At 44.5% G+C, this 24,050-nt stretch overlaps 1 protein-coding gene and 1 non-coding gene across 5 annotated transcripts in view; one reads left to right on the forward strand and one right to left on the reverse strand.

Moving 5' to 3' along the window:
• LOC126174904 (bestrophin-2-like) overlaps positions 1–24,050 on the forward strand; it is a 481,716-nt gene that overhangs the window by 69,901 nt on the left and 387,765 nt on the right. Inside the window, exons 1-2 of one of the 4 annotated variants that reach the window (XM_049921336.1) lie at positions 6,859–7,127; positions 7,210–7,343. The exons of 2 other annotated variants lie outside the window; for them this stretch is intronic. In XM_049921336.1, coding sequence (XP_049777293.1) covers positions 7,273–7,343 — 71 coding nt within the window. In that variant the 5' untranslated portion in view covers positions 6,859–7,127; positions 7,210–7,272. Of the gene's footprint in view, positions 1–6,858; positions 7,344–24,050 lie in introns of those variants that run through there. One more of the 4 variants, XM_049921334.1, reaches the window with a different exon arrangement.
• Trnat-ugu (transfer RNA threonine (anticodon UGU)) lies at positions 17,930–18,003 on the reverse strand. Its single transcript has one exon. It is a non-coding gene; the product is annotated as a tRNA-Thr (tRNA).

Here is a 24,050-nt window from a genome sequence, read left to right on the forward strand (position 1 = left end):
CTCTATCGGGAAAGACATCAAGCACGAAGGCATGCAGGTGGTACGCAATATTGCCCACGCAGTTCAAAGCTATCATGGTGCCTTCGGTTGCCACCACAGGTCCCATGGAAGCCAAGATGAATTTCCCCATGGCAGAGAAGTGTCCCACCAGCCTGCGTTCGTGATGCGATGCATGTTTCAACCAGTCGTTCGCCTGCATGAGGGCGTATACAGTCTTAACCGTCAGCGTGGTGTAACAAGAAATTTGATTGATCCGACCAGGCGACAAGTTTCCAATGGTCCGCTGACCAATCTGACTGCAGCTGCAATTGATGTCGCTGCGTCAGTATGGGCGCACACGTATCTAGGTAGCTGCTTCTGCGGAGTCGCCTGTTCAGCCATGTGCGCTGGACTTTCTGCTCTTAAACACTCAGCACTGACTCTGTCGTCAGGCCTGCCACAGAACGCGACCTGTCCTGTTTTTACCTTTACCCCGACCCCCATGTTTTGTGATGAGGCTTTGATTTCCAACACCTTGTCACCTACTAGCGGTTTCACTGTCCTTCGACCACCTTCCACAGAGGCGACAGTAACCAGCGTCGCCATTTCCGAGAAGACCGTTCCCGGGAGCGGGGTCGTAACAGTCAGTCCTCTGGCAAGGTCGCTTACATCCGTGGGTTTCCCCATCTGCAGCCCGTACTGTCACTATAAAGGTTCTCCCTTCGTCTCTGCTCCGCTTTTATACCGGTTGCTTCAAAATGAATATTGTGGTTTTAAAGCTTTGCACAAGCAACTTGCAATTATAAATAACTCATCAAATGCAAGAGCAACTCGAGCAGTTTTGCCTGTGTACGTGTGCATATGCACTGTTTCCTGTGTTTCCGGTACAAAACGCTAGTAGCAAAGGACTAGTGAACAGAAAGCCTTTCGTGTTTTACGGCTAGCACGGAGTGAATCTGTTGGTACAGTGCAATGTGCATTCCGTATTCAGTTTTATTGTAATCCTCCGAGTGATAATAACATCTGTAGCTGGTATCATCAGCCTGACGACAACGACTGTCTTTGCAAAGGAAAGAGTACGGAGAGGTCAAAAGTGACTGAAGAACGTGTTGAACGAGTGAGTATCTCTTACGCGTAGCCTCAAGAAATCAGTTTGAAAGGGTAGTCGTGAATTAGCAATTCCAGTGACGTCTGTGTGGAGATTTATGCGATTTATGGGCCAACTTCACAAAAGAAATGTTGATTCACGACGATGAAGAATTTTCTGAATGTTGTTGTCATCTCCAATGTTGAATCGACATTTCACCTAAGTGGAAATGTGAACGCACATAATATGTGCATATCGGGATCAGCACATTCGTACGAGGTGATACAGTTGCAACGAGACTCCCTGTAAATTGAATTTTTTTGTGCCGTATCCCGGCGGTAAGTTTTCTTCCCGGGTGTCTCTTAGCTTGCTGCGCCCAACGGCCTTGCCGCCGTGGTAGCAACGGTACTGTTCAGATCACGGAAGTCAAGCGCTGTCGGACTTGGCCGACACTTGGATGATGCCGAACGCTGTTGGCAAGCGGGGTGCACTCAGCCCTCGTGAGACAAATGGAGAAGCTACTTGATTGAGAAGTACCGACTCGTAATCTGACAATGGTCGGGACAGCAGTGTGCTGACCACATGTCCCTTTCACATCCGCATCCAGTGACGCCTACGGGCTGTGAGGTTGACGCGGCGGTCGGTGCGTATCGGCATTCCGAGGCCTGTTCGGGCGGAGTTTATCTTGACGCGCTAGAACTCTGGCGCTTCCTTCAATTGAAAGAAGCAGAACGACAGTGCTTTATTTGCCATCAAGATGGTGCTCGGCCTCACTGGCCTAACTCAGTACGCAATTCGTCAAACGATGTTGTACTCGACCGCAGGGCTGGATGACACAGATCATAGATGCCCTGTGCGAATGACAGCACTTGTCTAGCATGGTCCCCACGTCCACCCACTCTGCTTTATACCTTCGGGGGTTCCTAAGCATATTGTATTATGTGCCTCCGTTACCAGCTGATCTGCCAGACTTACGATACGGGTTTGAGCAGTTGTTGCAACGACAAGGTTTAGGAAGAATTCGCCTCGATGTGTGCCGTATGGCGAATGGTGCTGGCATTGAACACTCCTAAGAAAAGTTGTTTAACTTGTTTCATTTGATTATTTATAATTGTAAATTGAATCTAATAAGTGCTACAAAGCCTTAAACCCCGATTTTCGTTTTGAAGCACTTGGTACTTTACTGACTACGTCACGTCCCCTAACTCATATGACATTGTCTTCTTCGATGCAAACTTACACACAGGGTATTTTCTTGTTTCCAGAGCCCTGTCAATGATATGAAATTTCGCCACATTTGTAACTTGATGTGGATATTTCCTTGTATCCTACAAGTAATTGTTGTCACCGTAGTGGTTGTTGTCATCAGCTTGAAGATTCATTTGACGCAGCTCCACACGCTAGTCTATCCTATGCTAGGTGCTTCATCTTTGCAGAACAACTGCACCCTTGATCCATTTTCATTTTTTTACTGAATTTAACTCTTTGTCTCTATCTGCAATTTACACACTGTATGCTCAATTGTCATCAGTTGTGGTGAATTTTGTGCGAGGCGTATTTCGAAAGTAAGGTCCAGTCGATCGCGAAATGGTAGCCACTGTGAAAATCAAAAGTATTTTATTTGCAGCAGTTAGCCACACCTTCCAGCAACGTCTCTACATAGTCGCCGCTGCGTCTGACATTTGTCGTAGCGTTGTACCAACTTTCCAATACCCTTGTCGTAGAAGGCAGCCGCCTGCACTTTTCTCCGATTCTCTACGCTGATCTGCAGTTCGTTGTCTGTGCTAAAACGTTGACCTCATACCCAGTGGTTCATGGCAGCAGAGATGAATATTGAGGGAGCGAAGTCCGGGCTGTATGGAGGGCGATCAAATTCCCATCGGAAAATACTGCAGGGGCGTCCTGCTTCGGACTTAATTTCTTAGAGTTTTTTTTATTAAAAAGACTATGAAAGGATTTTGTGAATAGTAAAAAAAAGCAAAAATAAAAATGATGGAAAAAGGATTACTGTCATATCTAAAAAGAATGCGTGGAAATAAGATCCCTGAATCGAAAAGCAAAAGGTTACAGAACCATTTGGAGATCAAGAATTTAGTCGAATTTATCAAGGCACAAAGGCTATACAAGTCACCGGAGTCATGTTTCGAGTGCCTTTTATACGCTACCCATTCCTTGCTAAAAGACGTGGAATATTTGTTGCAATAAATTTTTTAGCAAGTTTGAAGAGAACTGTGTCATGCTTATTAGTTTCTGATCATTTATCTTCCAAAGGCGTTTCTCCTTTTACATTGAGGCATATTTAGTAGATTTCATAGATGTTCATTTTTCGGACGAAGAAATACTTTTCTCCTCATTTGGTGATAGGGTAGAAATCGCACTGTCACTTGTAACCTACGAGCAAATGAGAGGAGACGGATATTTCGACCGTAAAAACGAATAATTACTAAATCCACCTATGATGCCTTTTTTTTTTTTTTTTTTTTTTTTTTTTTTTTTTTTTTTTTTTTTTGCGGAGTTACGTTCGCTTAACGCACTCTCGCGCTATTCTTGGGACTTCGGCAAACAGATAGTTGCTTCGCCAGGTGCTCTATTTGTACCCCTTTAGCACTAGTAAGAGCTCTTCCAAGTGTTTACCTGACGTCTTCGGTTCTCATTTCTAAAAACCCTAACGTTCCAGATGCTCACGCCATAATCCACACGCGCCGTACTGTACAGCAAGTAATATGTGTTAAGACCGCAGTCAGGAAAAGGATATTCTCGCTCTTGTCGTCAGAGAAGTGAGCCGTCATTGCATTCTGCCAGGGTCTTAAAGGCTTTTGAGCTCTCCCGAATGCGAGTCCAGTGTGCTAACCACTGCGCCACCTCGCTCGGTTTGTGTACTTTTCCCATCTCATTACTCTGGTCGTAGGTGATTACATTTATGAAGTATGTAATTGTGTCTGTGTGCCGATGAATCACAATAAAGAACGACATGGTTGTTGAAAATCTTGTATATCTGTGGAAACTCCACTTTAAAGAAGTACATCAAGATTATTTATGAATCAACAGTAGCCGAAAAATGGTGATTGACACTGAAGTTCTTACTGAGAAGAATAAATGTAAATTTGAGGCAGGGGCTCCTGTACCGGAAAGAAACGAGTCGAAAGTTACAAGCGAAAACAATTCTAATACCTCTGACCGTGGAATACATGTATTGGTACTGTTGTTGCTAAGATTGTAGGGTAGGCAACATTCAGATGTGGTAGATGGACCTACTAAGCAAGGAAAAAATGTCAGTAAACGTGGGCTCTAAAATGCATATCTTGACAGCTATGAGTACTTGTTCAATAGAGCAGATGCGTTTCACAATAGCGAAGATGAAATGCTCACAGCTCCTCAGGTGCGCATTTTACAGTCAATGTTTACTAGACATTTTTTCCTTTTTTTATCCATACTACCTCCTATGAAAGTTGCCTACGCAACAATCCTAGCAACAACAGTACTAGTACATACATTTCACTGTCAAAGGTACCAGAACAGTTTTCGCCTGTAACTTCCGACTCGTTCGTTTTCGACACAGAAACCCTTACCTCAAATTGATACTTTTATTCTCATTCATCATCCTAGAAAGTCTGCAACATCATCAGGGAATCACACTGTATATACATACCTTTAAAGGCGCCGGCGGCTATAGCTTTGACACTCTGTGGCGTCTTTGGATGACATTTGCGAACATGGGTTCCAATTCAAAATATGATCTACTCTCTCCCCTTACAGACCCTAGAAGTTTGTAACGGGAATTTATAATAGCTTATGTCCGCATTCTATATACATATTTTAACCATACTACCTCATAAAGAATTTGTAACCACGATGCTGAGGGAAAAAATGCATTCGAAGAGCACTGTATTCCATTATCGCCGGGTACGGAATGACGCCAGTGGCGTTGTCAGCACGTACAATCGCACCAAAAAGTATTGGCACAGTTACATTTTAGTGGTTGTAGGTTAAACGAAACATATATTTCAGAACAGAACCCATACATGTGACACCTTACATTACATAGTTTACAAATATGTCAAAATCACCTGTCCTTAAAGTAACATACAGTGTCATGAAAAAAAACATCGCTCTTCTGCACCCAAAAAAGTATTGGCACACGCATATGAATCGGACAGTGTGTTCGTTTTCTTCATTGATGTTCACCATCTAATAGCTAGTGTGCATCCCTTTAGCATCTATAACAGCACGTAAACGCCTAGGAATGCTTTGTATTAAATTCCGGGTGATATCAGGGGTAATTTTCGACCATTCCTCCAGGAGCACTTTCTCCAAGTCGTTTTTACCGGACGGACGCCTTTTTCTGACTTGTGTGTCAAGATGAGCCCACAGGTTCTCAATGGGGTTCAAATCAGGGCTCTGAGGTGGTGTTAGAACCCTTCTGGGGGCATTGTACAGTAACCACTCCCGGGTTTTCATGGCGGTATGTTTTGGGTCGTTGTCTTGCTGGAACTGAAACACCCCAGTAAGGCCCAATTTCTGTGCACTAGCGTGTAAATTACCTCGCAACACGTCAATGTATCTCATATGATCCATTGTGCCGTGAATTACAGCTAGATTTCCAACGCCGGAAGCCGCCATACAGCCCCAGACCATGATACCGCCCCCACCGTGTTTGACTGTGGGATGCATGTGTTTGATGTCGAGGTGCGTATTCGGCTTGCGCCAAATTTTCTTTCTTGCATCAAATCCGAACACATTGAACTTCGATTCGTCGCTAAATATCACAGTGTTCCAAAACTCCATCGGCTTGCTGATGTAGTCCTTGGCAAACTGCAGGCGTTTCTGCCGGTTAATTTCCGAAATGTATGGCTTCTTCCTGGGAGAACGTCCATGCATGTCAGCCTCATTCAACACATTTCGTATAGTCTGAACACTAACCGTCTTGTCGGACGTTGTCTGAACAATCTCAGCAATAGTTGCTGCACTTGTAGCAGGTTCCTTCCGAGCAAGTGCGATGATATGGCGACGCTCTCGGGTTGTAAGCACTTTTGGACGTCCAGGACGACACTTATTCACTGTTGTTCCAGTCTCTTTATATTTCTGAATGATGGCTCTTACCGTGGTGTAGCTCACAGACACCTCTGCTCCGATTTGTCGATAGCTTCTCCCTTGTGAATGGAGCAATACCACTCTCTCACGCAACGCCACTGAATGTTCCTTCTTCTTCGGCCCCATGCTGACCACTATCGCGCACTACAGCAACATACTGGCGACCGGGCCGTCAACAACACGCAGTGTCTAATGTGTCAGCAGATGGCGTTCCGGTACCTGAAAACCCAGCAATATACCGAGATGCCATGCTCTGTGCCAATACTTTTTGTGTGCAGAGGAGATACGTGTTTGCCCATAACACTGCATTTCTTTGTTAATGGTAGGCACTATGGGCAGAATTGTAATGTCTGGTATGTGAGGTAGCACGTACATGTACTGTGTACCGGAAAGTGCGGCGTTTGTAACCAGCAACGATAAATACGCACGTGTGCCAATACTTTTTGGTGCGATTGTAAGTGCGCGCCTTTGCTACAGGAACGAGCACGCCCGCCACCAGTCTTTTGTTTGGCGCGCCGGGGTTTGCGTCGGCGCCATTTAAATTAAGTTCGCGAGCGTGTTTCCTCTTTAGTGCTCCCACGAGAATTCGTTGTGTAACACGGCCGTTGTGCCGTCCTTCGATAGCCGGCGAGCGTCCGGGAGCGGAAAGGGCTTAGTAAGCGGCCAGTCTGCAAGTCGTGTCCGGGCAGCCGCTGCGCCCTCACAGAGGCTAACCGCGAACTTAGCGGCAGTGTGCTGCAGTCGGCCGCGACCTGCGCCAGCCGGATTTCGTGTGGCCCGCTGGCGGGAGGATTTCTGTGTGTCCGCGCGAAACTTGCGTGCCAACAGGTGGCTGCCGGGCGTTCTTCACTGGCCGTGGACTGCGTAGGAGCCGCAAACTAAGTGCCGCGAAGAACACTGCAGGGAGCACGCGATGCGAAAGTGAAAGGTCTTTCGTGGCAGGCATTACACACACTAAAATTATTGACGTGTAAGCTGTTGTGTCGTTGATTCTACTCCAGTTATACACAGTGTTGTGATTCATTATTGTTTAGCTAGCTTTTTTGCGTCAGGCAGGTGATTTGAATAGGCGTGAATTCAGTTAGTGTGCTGATAATTGACGTTTCTGAGGAAAGATGACTGTCACGTACACTCCAGAAGTTGCCACACGCCGGCTTCTTGGGAGCTTCTTAACTCTACTTTTCCGGTAAGTATTACTCATTACTCTTTCTTTTTCTTCGAGCCTATCGAGATGATATACGTTCCACTTGATTTGTATAAAGTGTAGACGCAGGGAGACTGCAGTTAATTACCAAAGATTGCTCTCGCCCTATTGGTTTAATATGACCTACTAAATGCATACGATGAACGTGGCACATCCGTAGTGCTGTACGTTGCTTATGTCAATATTATGCTTGTAGTGACCATTTTTCACTCGTAAACTGAATTGTGATATACTTGGCGTGTGCTTTATGACGGAGAAACGGAGCCGGCATGGAGATAATTCCGGTTCTCTCGCCGGTGCAGTAGTTGAGCAAGCCAGGCCAACGTCCTTTGCATGCCCTGACCTGGTACAATGCCTTGCAACAAAGTTACAGAGCTGCAGTTGTGCAACAGAACGTTTGGCTCTGCATTCGTTAGTGATTTTCAGCTTATGGAAGGAAACTTTTCACGTCCGTGGGAAGAGTGGAATCGTTGCAATCTGCACGTAAATTTCAGATATGCTAAAAATAGCGATATTTACAGTGGAAGCGTTCAGGAGTGTCCAAATTTCATGCCTGCGAAGTTTATGTTGTAAGTTTATTTGAAGTAATTTTTTTTTTTTTGCGCTGATTGATTGACAATATTGATTCGTCAAATTGCGACCAATCATTACTAAAATAATGAAAAAAGATAGGTATAGATACACAAAGCAAGTTTGCAGAATGGTATCTTTTAAATTCAGTATCACTCATAGAATCACTGCCGTTTACAATGCGTATGCACAAACGAAGATAAAAACGAAACATCATACTTGCTTTCATAACAGTAGTAGTACCCCCTTTATAAGGGTACGTTACGTACAAAGTGTGCGAACTAAAATCTTAGTTTCGACCAACTGAATCACTGAACAGTACTGAATTTCTGCCCTGTATGATAATTTTGCCATTATTCTAACATTTTTCTGTGTTGCCATTCTTTCATCTATTAACTATATTGCTCCTGATGTTTTATTTTTGCTGTAGAATTTCGTTCTGAAATGTTTTAGTTCCTATTCTTTTGTATCGCTTATTTCTATTTCCTTCTGAACGTAATCCGTGCTAATGTCGATTTATTTCAGAAATAAAGGTTCGTTTTGTCAATATGTTCTGTTGAGATCTCAAAGAAGTACTAATTTTCGCTTTGTCGTTATCTGTGATACTCCAGTTGCGTACTTCAGATCATCACGTTACATAGCAGTGTCATGTTCTACGAATCCGTCACATAAGCTTGTCGGCCGAGCGGTTCTAGGCGCTTCAGTCTGGAACTACAGTCGCAGGTTCGAATCCTGCCTCGGGCATGGAGGTGTGTGATGTCCTTAGGTTAGTTAGGTTTAAGTAGTTCTAGGGGACTAATGTGACCTCAGATGTTAAGTCCCATAGCGCTCAGAGCCATAAGCTTGTCACTGAGCCCTACAATGTATAAATCAGACATGCACGTTATTCTTTACAATCTCCTTTTCGCGCACAAGATCAGAGGTCTCCATAATAGTAGTTTTGGAGGAAGGAAAAGAGGTCTGGCGGTTACTTCATCCCAGAGGGAAATGCTTTTCCATTGAAAGGTGATGTACGAGCTCAAACCGTCGGTGATGTCATCGTAGAATAACCTCAGTTCTATCCGCCGTTGCCAAGCACGTATGCTTACCGTACTTGAGCTGTTCTGAAGTCTACAAAGCGTTACTGGACACAAGCCAAATTTATTACGAAGGTTGCCTTCCTTGTAACGAGCACTTCTTACGTCAGGCATCCGGTGGCAACAAGGTCAGCATCGCCTGGGTCAACAAATTGTGTGTTCCGGCACCCAAATTTACCTGCCTCTCTTGGGTGCAGTTACTGACGTGCAATATTCCAGTTACGCAGAACAAAGTGCCAGTAGCCGTGTTTGGCTTACGAGTTCGTATCATCAATTACGAAATTGTTGTTGCGACAGGTAGTGAGTGTTTAATAAGGAATTCTTTTTCGGGAAGTAAAGGAGCCACTGTTTTCTATGTTTTTTACAGCACCAAACATGATATTCTGTGAACGACTGTGTACTGCAGGAGCTCACAGTGTACTCACAACGGCTGTCTACATACGTCAGCTATGTGAAATAATTAATAAATTCACAGCTAATCGAAAGTTATTTATGAAATGCAAGTCCCCGCTCGCAAGCAAGGGCACATCGTGCTTTCATGTGCGGTCTGGCACGGTTCCAGGGTTCGCTTTTTGAGGCGAGGTGGTTCTCACAATTTTTCATTGCGAATTCCCCTCGCACAATAAAGAATTTGCCATCACTCCCATATTTAATTTGCCGTGTGTGCCAAAGAAATAAATAATAATTATTACTATAATTAATAATAATAATAATAATAATCGTTATTTACATGTTTCTATACAATTTGTTTACATCCGTATGTGGTCTTACTGTTTCGTTTGTGTGTTGAGGGGGATGGCGGGGAGGGGGGGCGGCGGCTCCCAACCTGCCTGTGATTTAAGGATGCAGCAGCTCTTCACTTAGGGTCGGTTCATGAAACCGATAGTGCTTAGCACAATGAGTATGAATAGAAAGATGCTTATCACGAAGCTTTACCTTCAGTAAACTAAAATATTTATATAGTTGAAACTATGTCTCCGATGATAGTGGCACGTTAGCATAAAATTTATAAAAACAGTGGTTTGTGTAAAAACTTTCCTCGCATACAAGTGGTTTTGTTACCTTTACTTGCAACGGTGTTTCAATATAATTTTATTGATTCATCCAGAAGATATTTCGGGGATCGCTAACTGAAAGCTGTAAATTAAAGCATAATTTAGTTTATTACATGTTGATAGCCAATATTCATGAAACCAAAATGTAAGCCAGCAGTCTCATTTAAATATCACACATATATTTCATCACTGCTGGACAAAGGCCGCCTCCTGACTTTCAGTGGATCGCAGTCCTCAACGAGCAGGACCTATTCGTACTCTTCTGTTATCTTTTAACATCAGAGACGTATGTTTAAAACATATACGCATCACTCACTGCTAATAGCTTTCACTGGCAGCTAAGCACTAACAGACCTATCACTGTACTCGTTCACGGCATAGTTTTGAAGCTACTGCTATAAGGAAGGAAAAAAGCTTACACCTAAATACAATCCTTCGCAAATTTCCGTCTGGTATTGTTAGTGTTGTTTGGAGCTCTGTTAACTCTATCACCGGGCCGGGTGGCCGAGCGGTTCTAGACGCCACAGGTTCGAATCCTGCCTCGGGCATGGATGTGTGCGATGTCCTTAGGTTAGTTAGGTTTAAGTAGTTCTAAGTTCTAGGGGACTGATGACCTCAGATGTTAAGTCCCATAGTGCTCAGAGGCATTTGAACCATTTGTTAACTCTGTCATTATTTGCCATGTTAGTTCCCAGCGATTTTGTTTGCCGTTCAGAGAACATGTTCATTTTAAATTGGTTCATTATGTGGCTTCTTGCTTTCCGTCGTCCATCATATCCAAAGAATTACATAAATCTGATGGAGACAATGATAACCACTGTTGTTAGAAGTGCCCTGGAATGAAGAACGCAGAGAGCGTTGCAGAATCGAGAGCTGGTCATGAATAATGTTTTTGCTGGAATCTTATCTTTCAGCGCGTGACGTAACGCGCTTTCGTTCCGGCTAGAACTACAGGAAAGACCACTAAGGTTGCGTGATTCGTCGCTTAATTGACACGCAAGGCTTTGTGCAAAGCAGTCATAGTGCGCCTACCTCGTACCTTGTTTGAAACTGAGGCAAGAACTAATGTAGGTTAATTCTTACAAAGAAGAAGACAGCAACCAGCCACTATTAATACTGCTATTTATTTAGGTAAATAGCGCCGGTACACGTAAGTGTATGTTGGAAATTATGTGAATAGCAGTCTGATGATGAACTTGCCAGTTCGAAACCGGTAACGGCGCTATTTACCTAAATAAATAGCGGTGTTAATAGTGGCTGGTTGCTGTCTTATTCTTTGTAAAAATTAACCTATATTAATTGTACACAGCCACTGTCTCACCATGTCAGTTTTAGACAAAATAGCATGAGGCAAGAACTCCCACTGCGTCTCGAAGTTCCTTTTTGTCGGCACCTTGAAGAAATTTCCATAAATTTTTGAATTGTAAGCTTGACACAGATGACCGTTAAGCTTGCCTTTGCAGGAGAGTATTAACTGTTTCCGCCGTATTGCACCTCTAATGACCTCGAAATAGATGGCACCGTTACACACTCAAAATAGCTCCATACTCAGGGGATGAGCGTAGGGTGTAAAAGTCCTCCACCGCTGTTCCTAGGCAAGGTTCTAGTGGATCTGATTTGTCGTTCCTCCGTCCTGTTATGAAGTGTCGGGTGCGTGTCTGCGTCTTGTGATTGCTTGTACAACTGTAGTGTTGGGTTTGTGTTACGGGTGAAAGGAGAGTTTAACCCAGTGCCGGCATAGAACCTACTCCTCTGAAAGAGCGCCAAGGGGACCTCAGAGGTTAACGTTCCCATCCGACGGACGGATCACCTTTAACAGTGTCACATGTCCTCACTTCATGAGAGACTGCGGAGGGACTTTTGATTTTAGTCCAGGACGTTGGCGCGGAAACTGTTGACCAGGAACTTCACGCCACCACCTCTCGCCTCCTTGCCGGCCAAGTACTGGTAGCGAAAGTATTCCACCACCAGGATTCGAGCTGGTTGACATCGCACAAGCGTGCGTTATCAAATCAGCTACCGACCCTCCTGATTTAGGTTTTTCGTGGTTTCTCTAAGTTGCTCCAAAAAGGCACTGCCGATTTCTATCCCCGTCCCTGAAAGAAAGAAAGAAAGAAAAAAGCTTGTGCTCCGTCTTTGATGACCTTGTCGTCGACGGAACATTGAACCCTAATCTTCCTTTCTTCTTACAATTTTTCAAGTGCCGGCCGGTGTGGCCGAGCGGTTCTAGTCGCTTCGCAGGCTCGAATCCTGCCTCGGGCTTGGATGTGTGTGATGTCCTTAGGTTTTATGGAAATTTCTTCAAGGTGCCGACAAAAAGGAACTTCGAGAGGCAGTGGCAGTTCTTGCCTCATGCTATTTTGTCTAAAACTGACATGGTGAGACCGTGGCTGTGTACAATTAATATAGGTTAGGTTTAAACAGTTCTAAGTTCTAAGGGGACTGATTACCTCAGATGTTAAGTCCCATAGTGCTCAGAGCAATTTGAATTTGAAGTTTCTCAAGTTCCACTTGGAACTTGCCGTCTGTAAATATATTTCTGTAAATTATCACAAAACTTTTGGTGCTTAAACTACAGGTTTCGGACAGCAACGACTACATTCAGATCTGTTCCATAATATGTATTAATATGAGGCCCAGACAAATGAAAACCTTAAATATTTTTTAAAATACTATTTATTGTGCCGAAGGGGTACAAAGCTGTATCACTTTTCAACATAATCTCCCCCACGCTCAATGAAAGTCTTCCAGCGCTTACAAAGTGCATAAATTCCTTTAGAAAAAATTCTTTTGGTAGTCTGCGCAACCGCTCATGCACCGCGTGGTGTATCTCTTCATCAGAACGGAACTTCTTTACTCCCATTGCGTCTTTGAGTGGTCCAAACATATGGAAATCACTTGGGGCAAGGTCTGGTGAGTATGGTGGAAGAGAAAACCACGCAAAATTCAGGTCTGTGATTGTTGCAACTGTTGTATGGGCAGTGTGGGGCCTTGCGTTGTCATGTTGCAAAAGGACACAAGCTGACAGCAATCCACGTCGCTTTGATTTGATTGCAGGCCGCAGATGATTTTTTAGGGGATCTGTGTATGATGCACTGGTGACAGTGGTCCCTCTAGGCATGTAATGCTCCAAAATGACGCCTTTTTCGTCCCAAAAGAGTCAGCATAACCTTCCCTGCTGATGGTTCTGTTCGAAACTTCTTTGGTTTTGGTGATGAGGAATGGCGCCATTCCTTGCTCGCTCTCTTCGTTTCCGGTTGTTGGAAGTGAACGCAGGTTTCGTCCCCAGTAACGATTTTTGCAAGGAAGCAATCACTTTCTCGTTCAAAGCGCCGAAGAAGTTCTTCATAAGCATCAACGCGTCGTTCTCTCATTTCAAGAATCAGCTGCCGTGGCACCCATCTTGCAGACACTTTGCGAAACTGGAGCACATCATGCACAATGTGGTGTGCTGACCCATGACTGATCTGTAAACATGCTGCAATGTCATTCAGTGTCACTCGGTGGTTTTCCTTCACTATGGCTTCAACTGCTTAAACTGCTGCAATGTTCTGTTGAGTCACAACTCGTGTCTGACCTGGACGAGGAGCATCTTCCACTGAAGTCACACCATTTGCGAACTTCCTACTCCATTCGTAGACTTGGTGCTGTGACAGACATGCATCACCATACTGAACTTTCATTCGTCGATGAATTTCAATCGGTTTCACACCTTCACTACGCAAAAACCGAATAACAGAACGCTGTTCTTTCCTGGTGCAAGTCGCAGGTGGGGCGGCCATCTTTATACTGATACTGCGACGGTATGTGTGCATCTACACTATACTGCCACCCACAGGCCATTCTGCACACTGTCTGTAGCACACTTACCAACTTACGGGATAATGGGGCGAAATTTCGATTTGTTATTACAAATTTAAGGTTTTCATTTGACTCACCCTCGTCATAAAGCCATTGTGGCTCGTCACAGAATATACACAAAATCAGCTTAGCATGTGACACATATTTAAACTGTGGTGTAAACTAGATCACAGTACCGGTTCAACAGCGCAACTTTTTATAAGTTGACAATGACGCGAGAAAATTTTTGACAAGTGTGTATTTAAATTCTCCTGCTAAGCCCACATTACAAAAATAGCGCTCAGTTCTCAGTAATGGAAGGACTTGTGAAAAGAAACGAGGGAGTACGCAGCAACACGTGTTAAAAATCTGAGTGCGCGACATTAAACTTCATCACTGTTCTGTGTGAAACTAATGGGTCGTTTTAATGAGGCGCGGGGAGGGGGGGGGGGGGGGGGAGTGTAGTGCCTGGCACATTTTGTCGTAGTCTTAAAGCGTGTGTGACATCGAGAGCCACATTTTGTAAACGTGGTTCTTTAGTGCACGTCAGTACCGTGGTGACAATGAAATTACATCGACAGTGAAGCAGTTGGAAATCAAAAGTAATTATGTGGACTTTGAACTTCGTGCTTTTCATGTGCAAATGCATCTCGCGCCCTCTGTCCCTCTGTGCGACAATGTTGGGTGGACGCTTTGTCAAGGAAGTTTCACGCCGATCAGTCTGTAACGCGATGGTGTACGTGAAAGAAACATCAATCGGCGAATGCCAAGCGCCACACGCTATCAGAATGAATCTCTCACTTTACAAAGTGCTGTGCGATGTTAATAGAAAGTGCTGGCAGATTGAAATTGAGTGCTGGGGCGGGACTTGAACCTGGGACCTTGTCTTTAGCGTGCAGTGCTCGGACTGACTGAGACTTCTTGGTAAGACACGCGCCACGTAAGGTTTCAGAAGGTAATGCGTGCAGATTCAAATGTAGGAGCTGTTGGACAGAACTGAGGGTATGAGGAAGGGTCGCATGCCGTTCCTCGAAAGCTCAGTTGCTCACTACAGCCAACGTTTCCGTTTAGAGTCCCCTCCAGTACACAGTTAGGTGAGAAAGTTACGCTGTAGTGCCTACTAGACCGGGGTCTATTGAAAGTTATACTCCCTTGCTTCCCTGTAGTAGCAAAACAATCCATCCAGACATTTATAGGAAGGCCTTCTGTTTAATGTGGAATTCGAGCCACAGGTATTATTTCACATATGCAAATCATTTACAGAAGTCAAATTAATTGCTCCAAAAGAAGAAAGCGTACGTGGATTTGTGAAGTGTACCCCTACATTTCTTGGCACACCTGCGCAACCAGCAAGGTACTGTGCATGGTCAAGCCTGATACAAAGAATAGACACACCTGCAAGGCTGCATTGCTGTTCTGGTAATCATTTTGAAAACTTTATCAAAAATTATTATTATATTAGCCTGGAGAAAGTTTTATCATCACTAATAATTATTATGGCAACAGACCTACGGAAATGTGTAAAGCTCTGTCTCTGGCAATATTATCGTTATCTGTACTCGTTCTCTAAAAACTGCTAGGCTACTTAGTGAAACTTTATTATCGTTATCATAAGATCTGGTATGGAGCCGTACAACTTGTACTATGAAAACCCTTATCCGACATGCCAGTATTCAAACATTTTCTGGAACTTCCTACAATAGGACATGTCAGTATTCTGATAGAGAACACAAAAGAGAATTTACTACTATTCCTGTAAATCATGAAAAATCAGTTCTCTTGTATAATGACTGCGATTTTTAATAGTTCTCTAACTTCCCCTAACAACTGTCCTGTAATGCTCGTGTACGCAACAGAAAACTTACCTCGTCTTGCAGCTCCAGCTGCATGAATATTCTGCATCCAGCAACGTGCTAAAATAATTCAAAAGAAATACTGCGATCCATGCAGAGTGCAATGCATGGTCACTACTGATTTAACTACTCCACTTTCTCTTTTTTATAGGAATTAAATGGTCAGGAGAAGTTTAATCAACAACCGTTAAGTAGTGTAAAAATGAAAGGAATCAAAAACTTTTAATATACTGTACTCTGAATATTGACGATTCACACAGTGACAAAATTTTACTCAGACCTTTCTTTCCCTTGGACAGTTTGATTAGCAAAAACTTTTTTCAAAATGTCTTTAATCATTAATCACGTATCAGCTCACAACAAAGATACGAGTATTACTTTCAAATTGTGCATACACTTGTGAACCTCCAACTTTCAACTTCACGATGAGAAGCAAGTTAAGCATTGAAATACTATGCGACGTAGGTCATTGTGTTCTGACAGTAGCACGTGGTCCCCCTTGAGCACGAGGAACTGGTCAGCTGCCCGCCGACGCATGACGCAACGGCGGCTGCGTCACTCTTCCGCTGCCAGTGAGAGGCGAGTTGGCCTTCGCTGTTGTGTGGCAATGAGCACAAATGCACGGTGCTTGGCCAGTGATCGCTTCGTTGGCGTCCCGAAATAGCCGAGGTCATCATTGTGCCCTTTGCCTCTCGCTTGACGCCGAACTTTCGACACGGCAGTGACACCTGTGCATTGGCCGCCATTGTTTCGTCATCGTAATTTGTATCTCGTGCCTGCGCGCCTTCGCGGGCGAGGCCACCAGGTGCTGTGCGGCGATGGCGCTTAGGTCTGAGTTATCGAGATCGAATCTCGGAGACGGGAGCAACTTTCAGCGTTGAAATTTGACGTGCACAGGGAGGGGAAAAGGGTACCTCTGACTGAATTAGAGCCGCATGCTACCACTACCAGTTAGTCGTCCTTCAGAAAGTCGATGGAGGGCGGCAGTTTTTGTGACGACTGGGCCTGCACGGCTAGCTTCATTCTCTCGCTTAACAGTGACAGTAACAGGCCGAATGAAATGTACTCACCAAAAAACACTTAAACTTCGCGAGCGAGGTGGCGCAGTGGTTAGCACACTGGACTCGCATTCAAAGGACGACTGTTCAATTCCGCGTCCGGCCATCCTGATCTAGGTTTCCCGTGATTTCCCTCAATCGCTTCAGGCAAACGCCGGGATGGTTTCTTTGAAAGGGCACGGCCGATTTCCTTCCCCATCCTACCCGAATCCGAGGAGACCGATGACCTCGCAGTTTGGCCTGCTCCTCCAAATCAACCCCACTTCGGCGAATGGATGGTAGCAGCGGCTCAGCTACCCCACGGTTACAAATCAAAGCCCTGTCCTATACAATATTTTTTGTAGAATAAGGCGCACCTTGAAATAGTGATATTTACATTGCTAAATTGGCACTAATCAGCAGCTGCATTGCTTCACAGCTAACGGACCTATTGTAATTGAGAATAAAACGCAGTACAGCCAATTCCTTCCACAGACAGCTGCATCAAGTTTCGTGCTAAAATCGGGGAAATCTGCGAGTGTGATCTTTGAAAAGCTGAAACAGATATACGGGGAACATTCGTTATCAAGAGCAGTGGTTTCTTGCTGGCACAAACCATTTTTGGAAGGCCGAGGACACGGTGTAGGTGAACCTCGCTTATCTTCGAAAACCGAGGAAACTTCGAACATGGACGTGATCTTGAGATATCAGACTGACGTTTAACAGCGTTACACACTTTCAGCGTATATTAAATTTTGACGGAATATTTCCAGAGGTTGGCGCCAAAATAGTGAGGAAAAATCCACAACTGAGCAGAAGGACAATCGAAGAAACGTCTGGGTTGACAGGATTGCCGATGACCACGAATGGTTCAGTTGCTGATGACTCCTGGGTTTTTGAGTACGGTCCTATGACAAAGCGGCACAGTGAGGAATGGTACACTGAGACATCTCCTCTACAGAGAAAAAGCTCGAATGAGCAGATGAAAATCAAAACAACACTGATTTGCTTTTTTGACTGTAGGGGGTGTCTTACATAAAGAATTTGTTCTAAATGATTGTTCTAAATGACTAACTGAAACCCTCAGCTGCCGACAGGTGTTGTTGATATACCTCGATGTGGACAGCTGAAAATGTGTGCCCCGACCGGGACCCGAACCCGGGATCTCCTGCTTACATGGCAGACGCTCTATCCATCTGAGCCACCGAGGTCACAGATGAATAGCGCGACTGTAGGGACTTATCCCTTGCACGCTTCCCGTGAGACTCACATTCCTAACTGTCCACAATTCTACACATGTAAAGTACCTTATAGACATTTGCCCATCCACTCATTACTTTCTACATCTACATCTACATTTATACTCCGCAAGCCACCCAACGGTGTGTGGCGGAGGGCACTTTACGTGCCACTGTCATTACCTCCCTTTCCTGTTCCACTCGCGTATGGTTCGCGGGAAGAACGACTGTCTGAAAGCCTCTGTGCGCGCTCTAATCTCTCTAATTTTACATTCGTGATCTCCTCGGGAGGTATAAGTAGGGGGAAGCAATATATTCGATACCTCATCCAGAAACGCACCCTCTCGAAACCTGGCGAGCAAGCTACACCGCAATGCAGAGCGCCTCTCTTGCAGAGTCTGCCACTTGAGTTTGTTAAACATCTCCGTAACGCTATCAAGGTTACCAAATAACCCTGTGACGAAACGCGCCGCTCTTCTTTGGATCTTCTCTATCTCCTCCGTCAACCCGACCTGGTACGGATCCCACACTGATGAGCAATATTCCCGGGCGATTCCCGTAAGAGTTTGGGCAACCTGTGCGCATTCGCACAGACGAAGGTCAATGGCTGTGTAGCCTTTTAACTATATATATGAAGACAGTAACAGCTGTCCACATCGAGGTATATCAACATCATCTGTCGGCAGCTGAGGGTTTCAGTTAGTCATCATTTATTTCAGGGAAAAGCTGCACGGTCATCAACAGTATCTGCTCTTTCAAGAACAGTTACTGTCTTCATATATAAGAATTTGTTCCTCCAGGCTAAACTTACAACCAAGTGTTTTACAAAGATGTCCTTGAAAGGCTCAGGAAAGGGGTGAATCGATTGAGACTGGACAATGCAGGCAAGTGGATGCTGCATCACGACAACGCCCCATGTCAGACTGCCAGTTCCATCACGGAATGTTTGACCTCATAACGAACTCCTGTTGTTCAACAGCCCATAAATTCCCATGGTTTTAGTCTTTGTGACATTGTTCTTTTCCAGAAATTAAAAAAAAAAACATCTTAAAGGACGTCATTTTGGGACTCTGGAGAACATTCAGAAGAATGTGATTGACAGACCTCACCAGTTGAAGACTTCTAGCACTGCTACCAAGACTGGAAACTAAGACTTTGTCTGCGGAAGGGGAAAACTTTGTTGTTTGAAAAAAAAATTGGCAGATAAAAAATCAGACCCATTACTTTTCTCTCACACCTCGATCTGAACACTGTACTCGCCAAGTAATGAAAACACCACCCTGATAAAGGCACTAACACCAGGGTCCAGTTGGTGCCAGGAACTCGTCTACGCAGTTACGTACCGCCAAAAGTTTTATTGATTGCAATATTATTTACACTCCTGGAAATGGAAAAAAGAACACATTGACACCGGTGTGTCAGACCCACCATACTTGCTCCTGACACTGCGAGAGGGCTGTACAAGCAATGATCACACGCACGGCACAGCGGACACACCAGGAACCGCGGTGTTGGCCGTCGAATGGCGCTAGCTGCGCAGCATTTGTGCACCGCCGCCGTCAGTGTCAGCCAGTTTGCCGTGGCATACGGAGCTCCATCGCAGTCTTTAACACTGGTAGCATGCTGCGACAGCGTGGACGTGAACCGTATGTGCAGTTGACGGACTTTGAGCGAGGGCGTATAGTGGCCATGCGGGAGGCCGGGTGGACGTACCGCCGAATTGCTCAACACGTGGGGCGTGAGGTCTCCACAGTACATCGATGTTGTCGCCAGTGGTCGGCGGAAGGTGCACGTGCCCGTCGACCTGGGACCGGACCGCAGCGACGCACGGATGCACGCCAAGACCGTAGGATCCTACGCAGTGCCGTAGGGGACCACACCGCCACTTCCCAGCAAATTAGGGACACTGTTGCTCCTGGGGTATCGGCGAGGACCATTCGCAACCGTCTCCATGAAGCTGGGCTACGGTCCCGCACACCGTTAGGCCGTCTTCCGCTCACGCCCCAACATCGTGCAGCCCGCCTCCAGTGGTGTCGCGACAGGCGTGAATGGAGGGACGAATGGAGACGTGTCGTCTTCAGCGATGAGAGTCGCTTCTGCCTTGGTGCCAATGATGGTCGTATGCGTGTTTGGCGCCGTGCAGGTGAGCGCCACAATCAGGACTGCATACGACCGAGGCACACAGGGCCAACACCCGGCATCATGGTGTGGGGAGCGATCTCCTACACTGGCCGTACACCACTGGTGATCGTCGAGGGGACACTGAATAGTGCACGGTACATCCAAACCGTCATCGAACCCATCGTTCTACCATTCCTAGACCGGCAAGGGAACTTGCTGTTCCAACAGGACAATGCACGTCCGCATGTATCCCGTGCCACCCAACGTGCTCTAGAAGGTGTAAGTCAACTACCCTGGCCAGCAAGATCTCCGGATCTGTCCCCCATTGAGCATGTTTGGGACTGGATGAAGCGTCGTCTCACGCGGTCTGCACGTCCAGCACGAACTCTGGTCCAACTGAGAGGCGCCAGGTGGAAATGGCATGGCAAGCCGTTCCACAGGACTACATCCAGCATCTCTACGATCGTCTCCATGGGAGAATAGCAGCCTGCATTGCTGCGAAAGGTGGATATACACTGTACTAGTGCCGACATTGTGCATGCTCTGTTGCCTGTGGCTATGTGCCTGTGGTTCTATCAGTGTGATCATGTGATGTATCTGACCCCAGGAATGTGTCAATAAAGTTTCCCCTTCCTGGGACAATGAATTCACGGTGTTCTTATTTCAATTTCCAGGAGTGTATATTCAGGATCACTGAGACACAGTTACAGCTACATAATTTCTTAAAGCTTCAAAAAAAAATTTTAACATGCTCAGACCAATTCCTCTGTAACACTGTCGTTTGACTTTGTCATGTTTTCAGTTTTCACAATTATTTTCTTCGCGCATTCGTGTGGTGGAAAAGTGATATTGATTACGTCGTGGAGAGAGCAAGTGCAGTTCTGATGTAGGGAGCAATAATGTTGGATGAAGTTAGTTCCTCCGCAGCTAAATAATCAGCACAGCTGACTGCCATGCGGATGATCCCTGGTTCGATCCCCAGTACTTAACACTGTCGACGGCCAGAGGTTTTCAGAGGGGCGACAGATCAAGTCTTCATATTCATGGACGAAACACAATGCCTACCCGCAACGAGCTGCTATGGTCGATGAATTTGACGCTAGTGAAAATATCCGCAGCGTATGCTAGCCACAGAGGACTCCGGATTTGGGTACTGTAGAGCATGTCTGCGATTCTTTGGGTGAGAAACTGCAGTCTATCTGGCGCTACCGACGACTGTGAATAACCCTATACGACTCATTCTCGTGAACTGGATCGATTCTACGGCGAATGGAGCTCTTGCATCATCCGGTAAGATCAGTGATTCACTTTTCTGAGACAATTACCCCCGAACGAGAACAGGTGTAAGAGAATACCGACAACAAAGCTTATCTCCTAATTAATCGTTTTAATACAAAAATAAACGCGTTAACTTTTAAACTAATGAAAAATAAGAAATAATTAGTTCCCAAACAAACAAAGGCCGTATGATTTTTCGTCGATTGACTCGATGATGCCATTGATACTGCCTTTTTTTCCAACAATCATGTTTATATTCGGTTTGGTATAAACTAATATACATCGCAAGTCGCGCTTAATTCTCTTCTGGTTCGCGCTTTTTTCATCACTAAGACACTACCAATTTCACGTGTTTAGAGAAATGAGTAAATAGTATTCAGTTTTATTCTGAGAATGGCATATACTCAACACCAAGCTTGCACCAAATTGTTGCCATTTCTTTGGCCGGCCGGTGTGGCCGAGCGTTTCTAGGCACTTCACTCTGGAACCGCGCGACCGCTACGGTCGCAGCTTCGAATCCTGCCTCGGGCAGGGATGTGTGTGTGTGATGTCCTTAGGTTAGTTAGGTTTAAGTAGTTCTAAGTTCTAGGGGACTGATGACCTCAGATGTTTAGTACCATAGTGCTCAGAACCATTTGAACCATTTCTTTGTTTTCAATGTGTTCCCTTGACAGAATCAAAGCAACTTGCTTTGACTAGAACTCTAGAAAATATTTCTTCATTAATTTAAAGTCCGCCCCCGGTAGCTGAGTGGTCGGCGCGACAGAATGTCAATCCTAAGGGGCCGGGTTCGATTCCCGGCTGGGTAGGAGATTTTCTCCGCTCTGGGACTGCGTGTTGTGTTGTCCTAATCATCACATCATCCCCATCGACGCCCAAGTCGCCGAAGTGGCGTCAGATCGAAAGAATTGCACCCGGCAAACGGTATACCCGACGGGAGGTCCTAGTCACACGACATTTAAATTTTACTAACTAAAAACGGTCTTAAAAGTGGTGATTTTCCAATTTTTTTAAAACTGTCGTAGAATTCATTAATAATTAAAACTGACTGCTACCAACAAATTCATAGTGAACGGAAATAAACCGAAAACTAAAGAGGATATATGGCGCTTTTGATGAATTATTTAAAATTTTCAAGGCGAAGCTTCGAATTTGTTTGTAAGGTTTCCAGATTTTTTGAGAAGGAGAAAAATCGAAGTATTTTATAATTTTGTAGTTGTTTGAGAGGTAAAAATGTGTACTTACTAAATGTTTCCACATATTATAATAATGAGATTTATTTACAAATACGAAAAACATTTAGACAGATTCGTCTTTTACTGATATTTTGTAGATTTTTCGTATATTTCAATAATGTAAGATCTTGTTTTACATAACCAAAACATTCTTTACATGAATGATTAAAATTCGCCATAGTTTGCTCTGCCCCGATCAGTTCTGTACTACGTCTGCTTCTTGTCACATTCCATTCGTTACGCATTAACGAGAACTATCTTCCCACAAAAGCATTAAATCCTAATATGCGGAACAAGAGTCGCGCTACCTTATTAACATTTGGAACTGTTCTGGTACAGCTGAAAAGAAACGTAACCGCTTCGATAAAAGACTACCGTCCTTGTTCAGTTTAAAGTTAGTCTTCAGTTCAGAGAGCTCTTTATACAAGCTATCAATACAAACATGATCTCTCAGGCTAAGAATTTCCACGGCATTTTCAAAGTCTTTGAATTCAGTTTCATTCTATAAAATAAATTGTTGATGGTGTACAGCAACCAGCCACAAATTGGTTTTGCTTACTTTATTCAAGAAGTACCGTTAACGGTTTCGAATTTTTTGCAATTCGTCATCAAGCAGTTTTTTCATGCTTTCGTCAGTACAGATTATACATTGGTTTCCTGTTAGTTGCCCCTGGGTATACAATAATTTACAAATTACAGATGTGTAACCAAAAAGGTTGCGCTACATATGTGTTTGAATGTGCGTTTCAAGATTTTCTGAAAGTGCATTATAGTGACGTCTACGTTCATATGTGAAACTTATGTGTAGCAAGAAATATGATTAAATAAAATCTTTTATAACACAGTTTGAGCAGTTCAAAACAATACGTCGTAGTCACGAATTCTATCAAAAAATTGTACCGATAAGTCTCAAACAGTACATACAAAGCCAAAAACGCCTGTTCCAAGCGCACAGGCTGTGTTTGACGCTAGCCAGTATACATTTACTCTCAAGAGGTGACAAGTTATGTTACCAACTCATCTGTAACCACCATGAAAATCATATACTCACGTAAACAATCACTTAATGGTTCCCAAACGTTGAAAGTTCTTCTGAAATTCAGGAAAGTAATTTGCATGAACAAGAACGTAAAAAAAAATGGTTATTAGGGACCCCGGGGAAAGAAACAAATGGGTACCAAAGTTAGATGAAAAAGACGGATAAATCAGGAAAAACGGAATATCTGGCAACCCTATTTGTCTTAAAAATGAGGTTCACAATCAGTGTCTACTACCAGTTTTGTCAAGTGAATGTGAGTTGACTCATGAGCTGTGAAAGTGAAAACCATTCAGAGCCGCCGGGGGTTGCTCAACAAGCAGTGGAGAGATGCAAGTTTGGATTTAGTA

Source organism: Schistocerca cancellata, chromosome 3 (genome assembly GCF_023864275.1).
Source record: "Schistocerca cancellata isolate TAMUIC-IGC-003103 chromosome 3, iqSchCanc2.1, whole genome shotgun sequence".
NCBI lineage: Eukaryota > Metazoa > Arthropoda > Insecta > Orthoptera > Acrididae > Schistocerca > Schistocerca cancellata.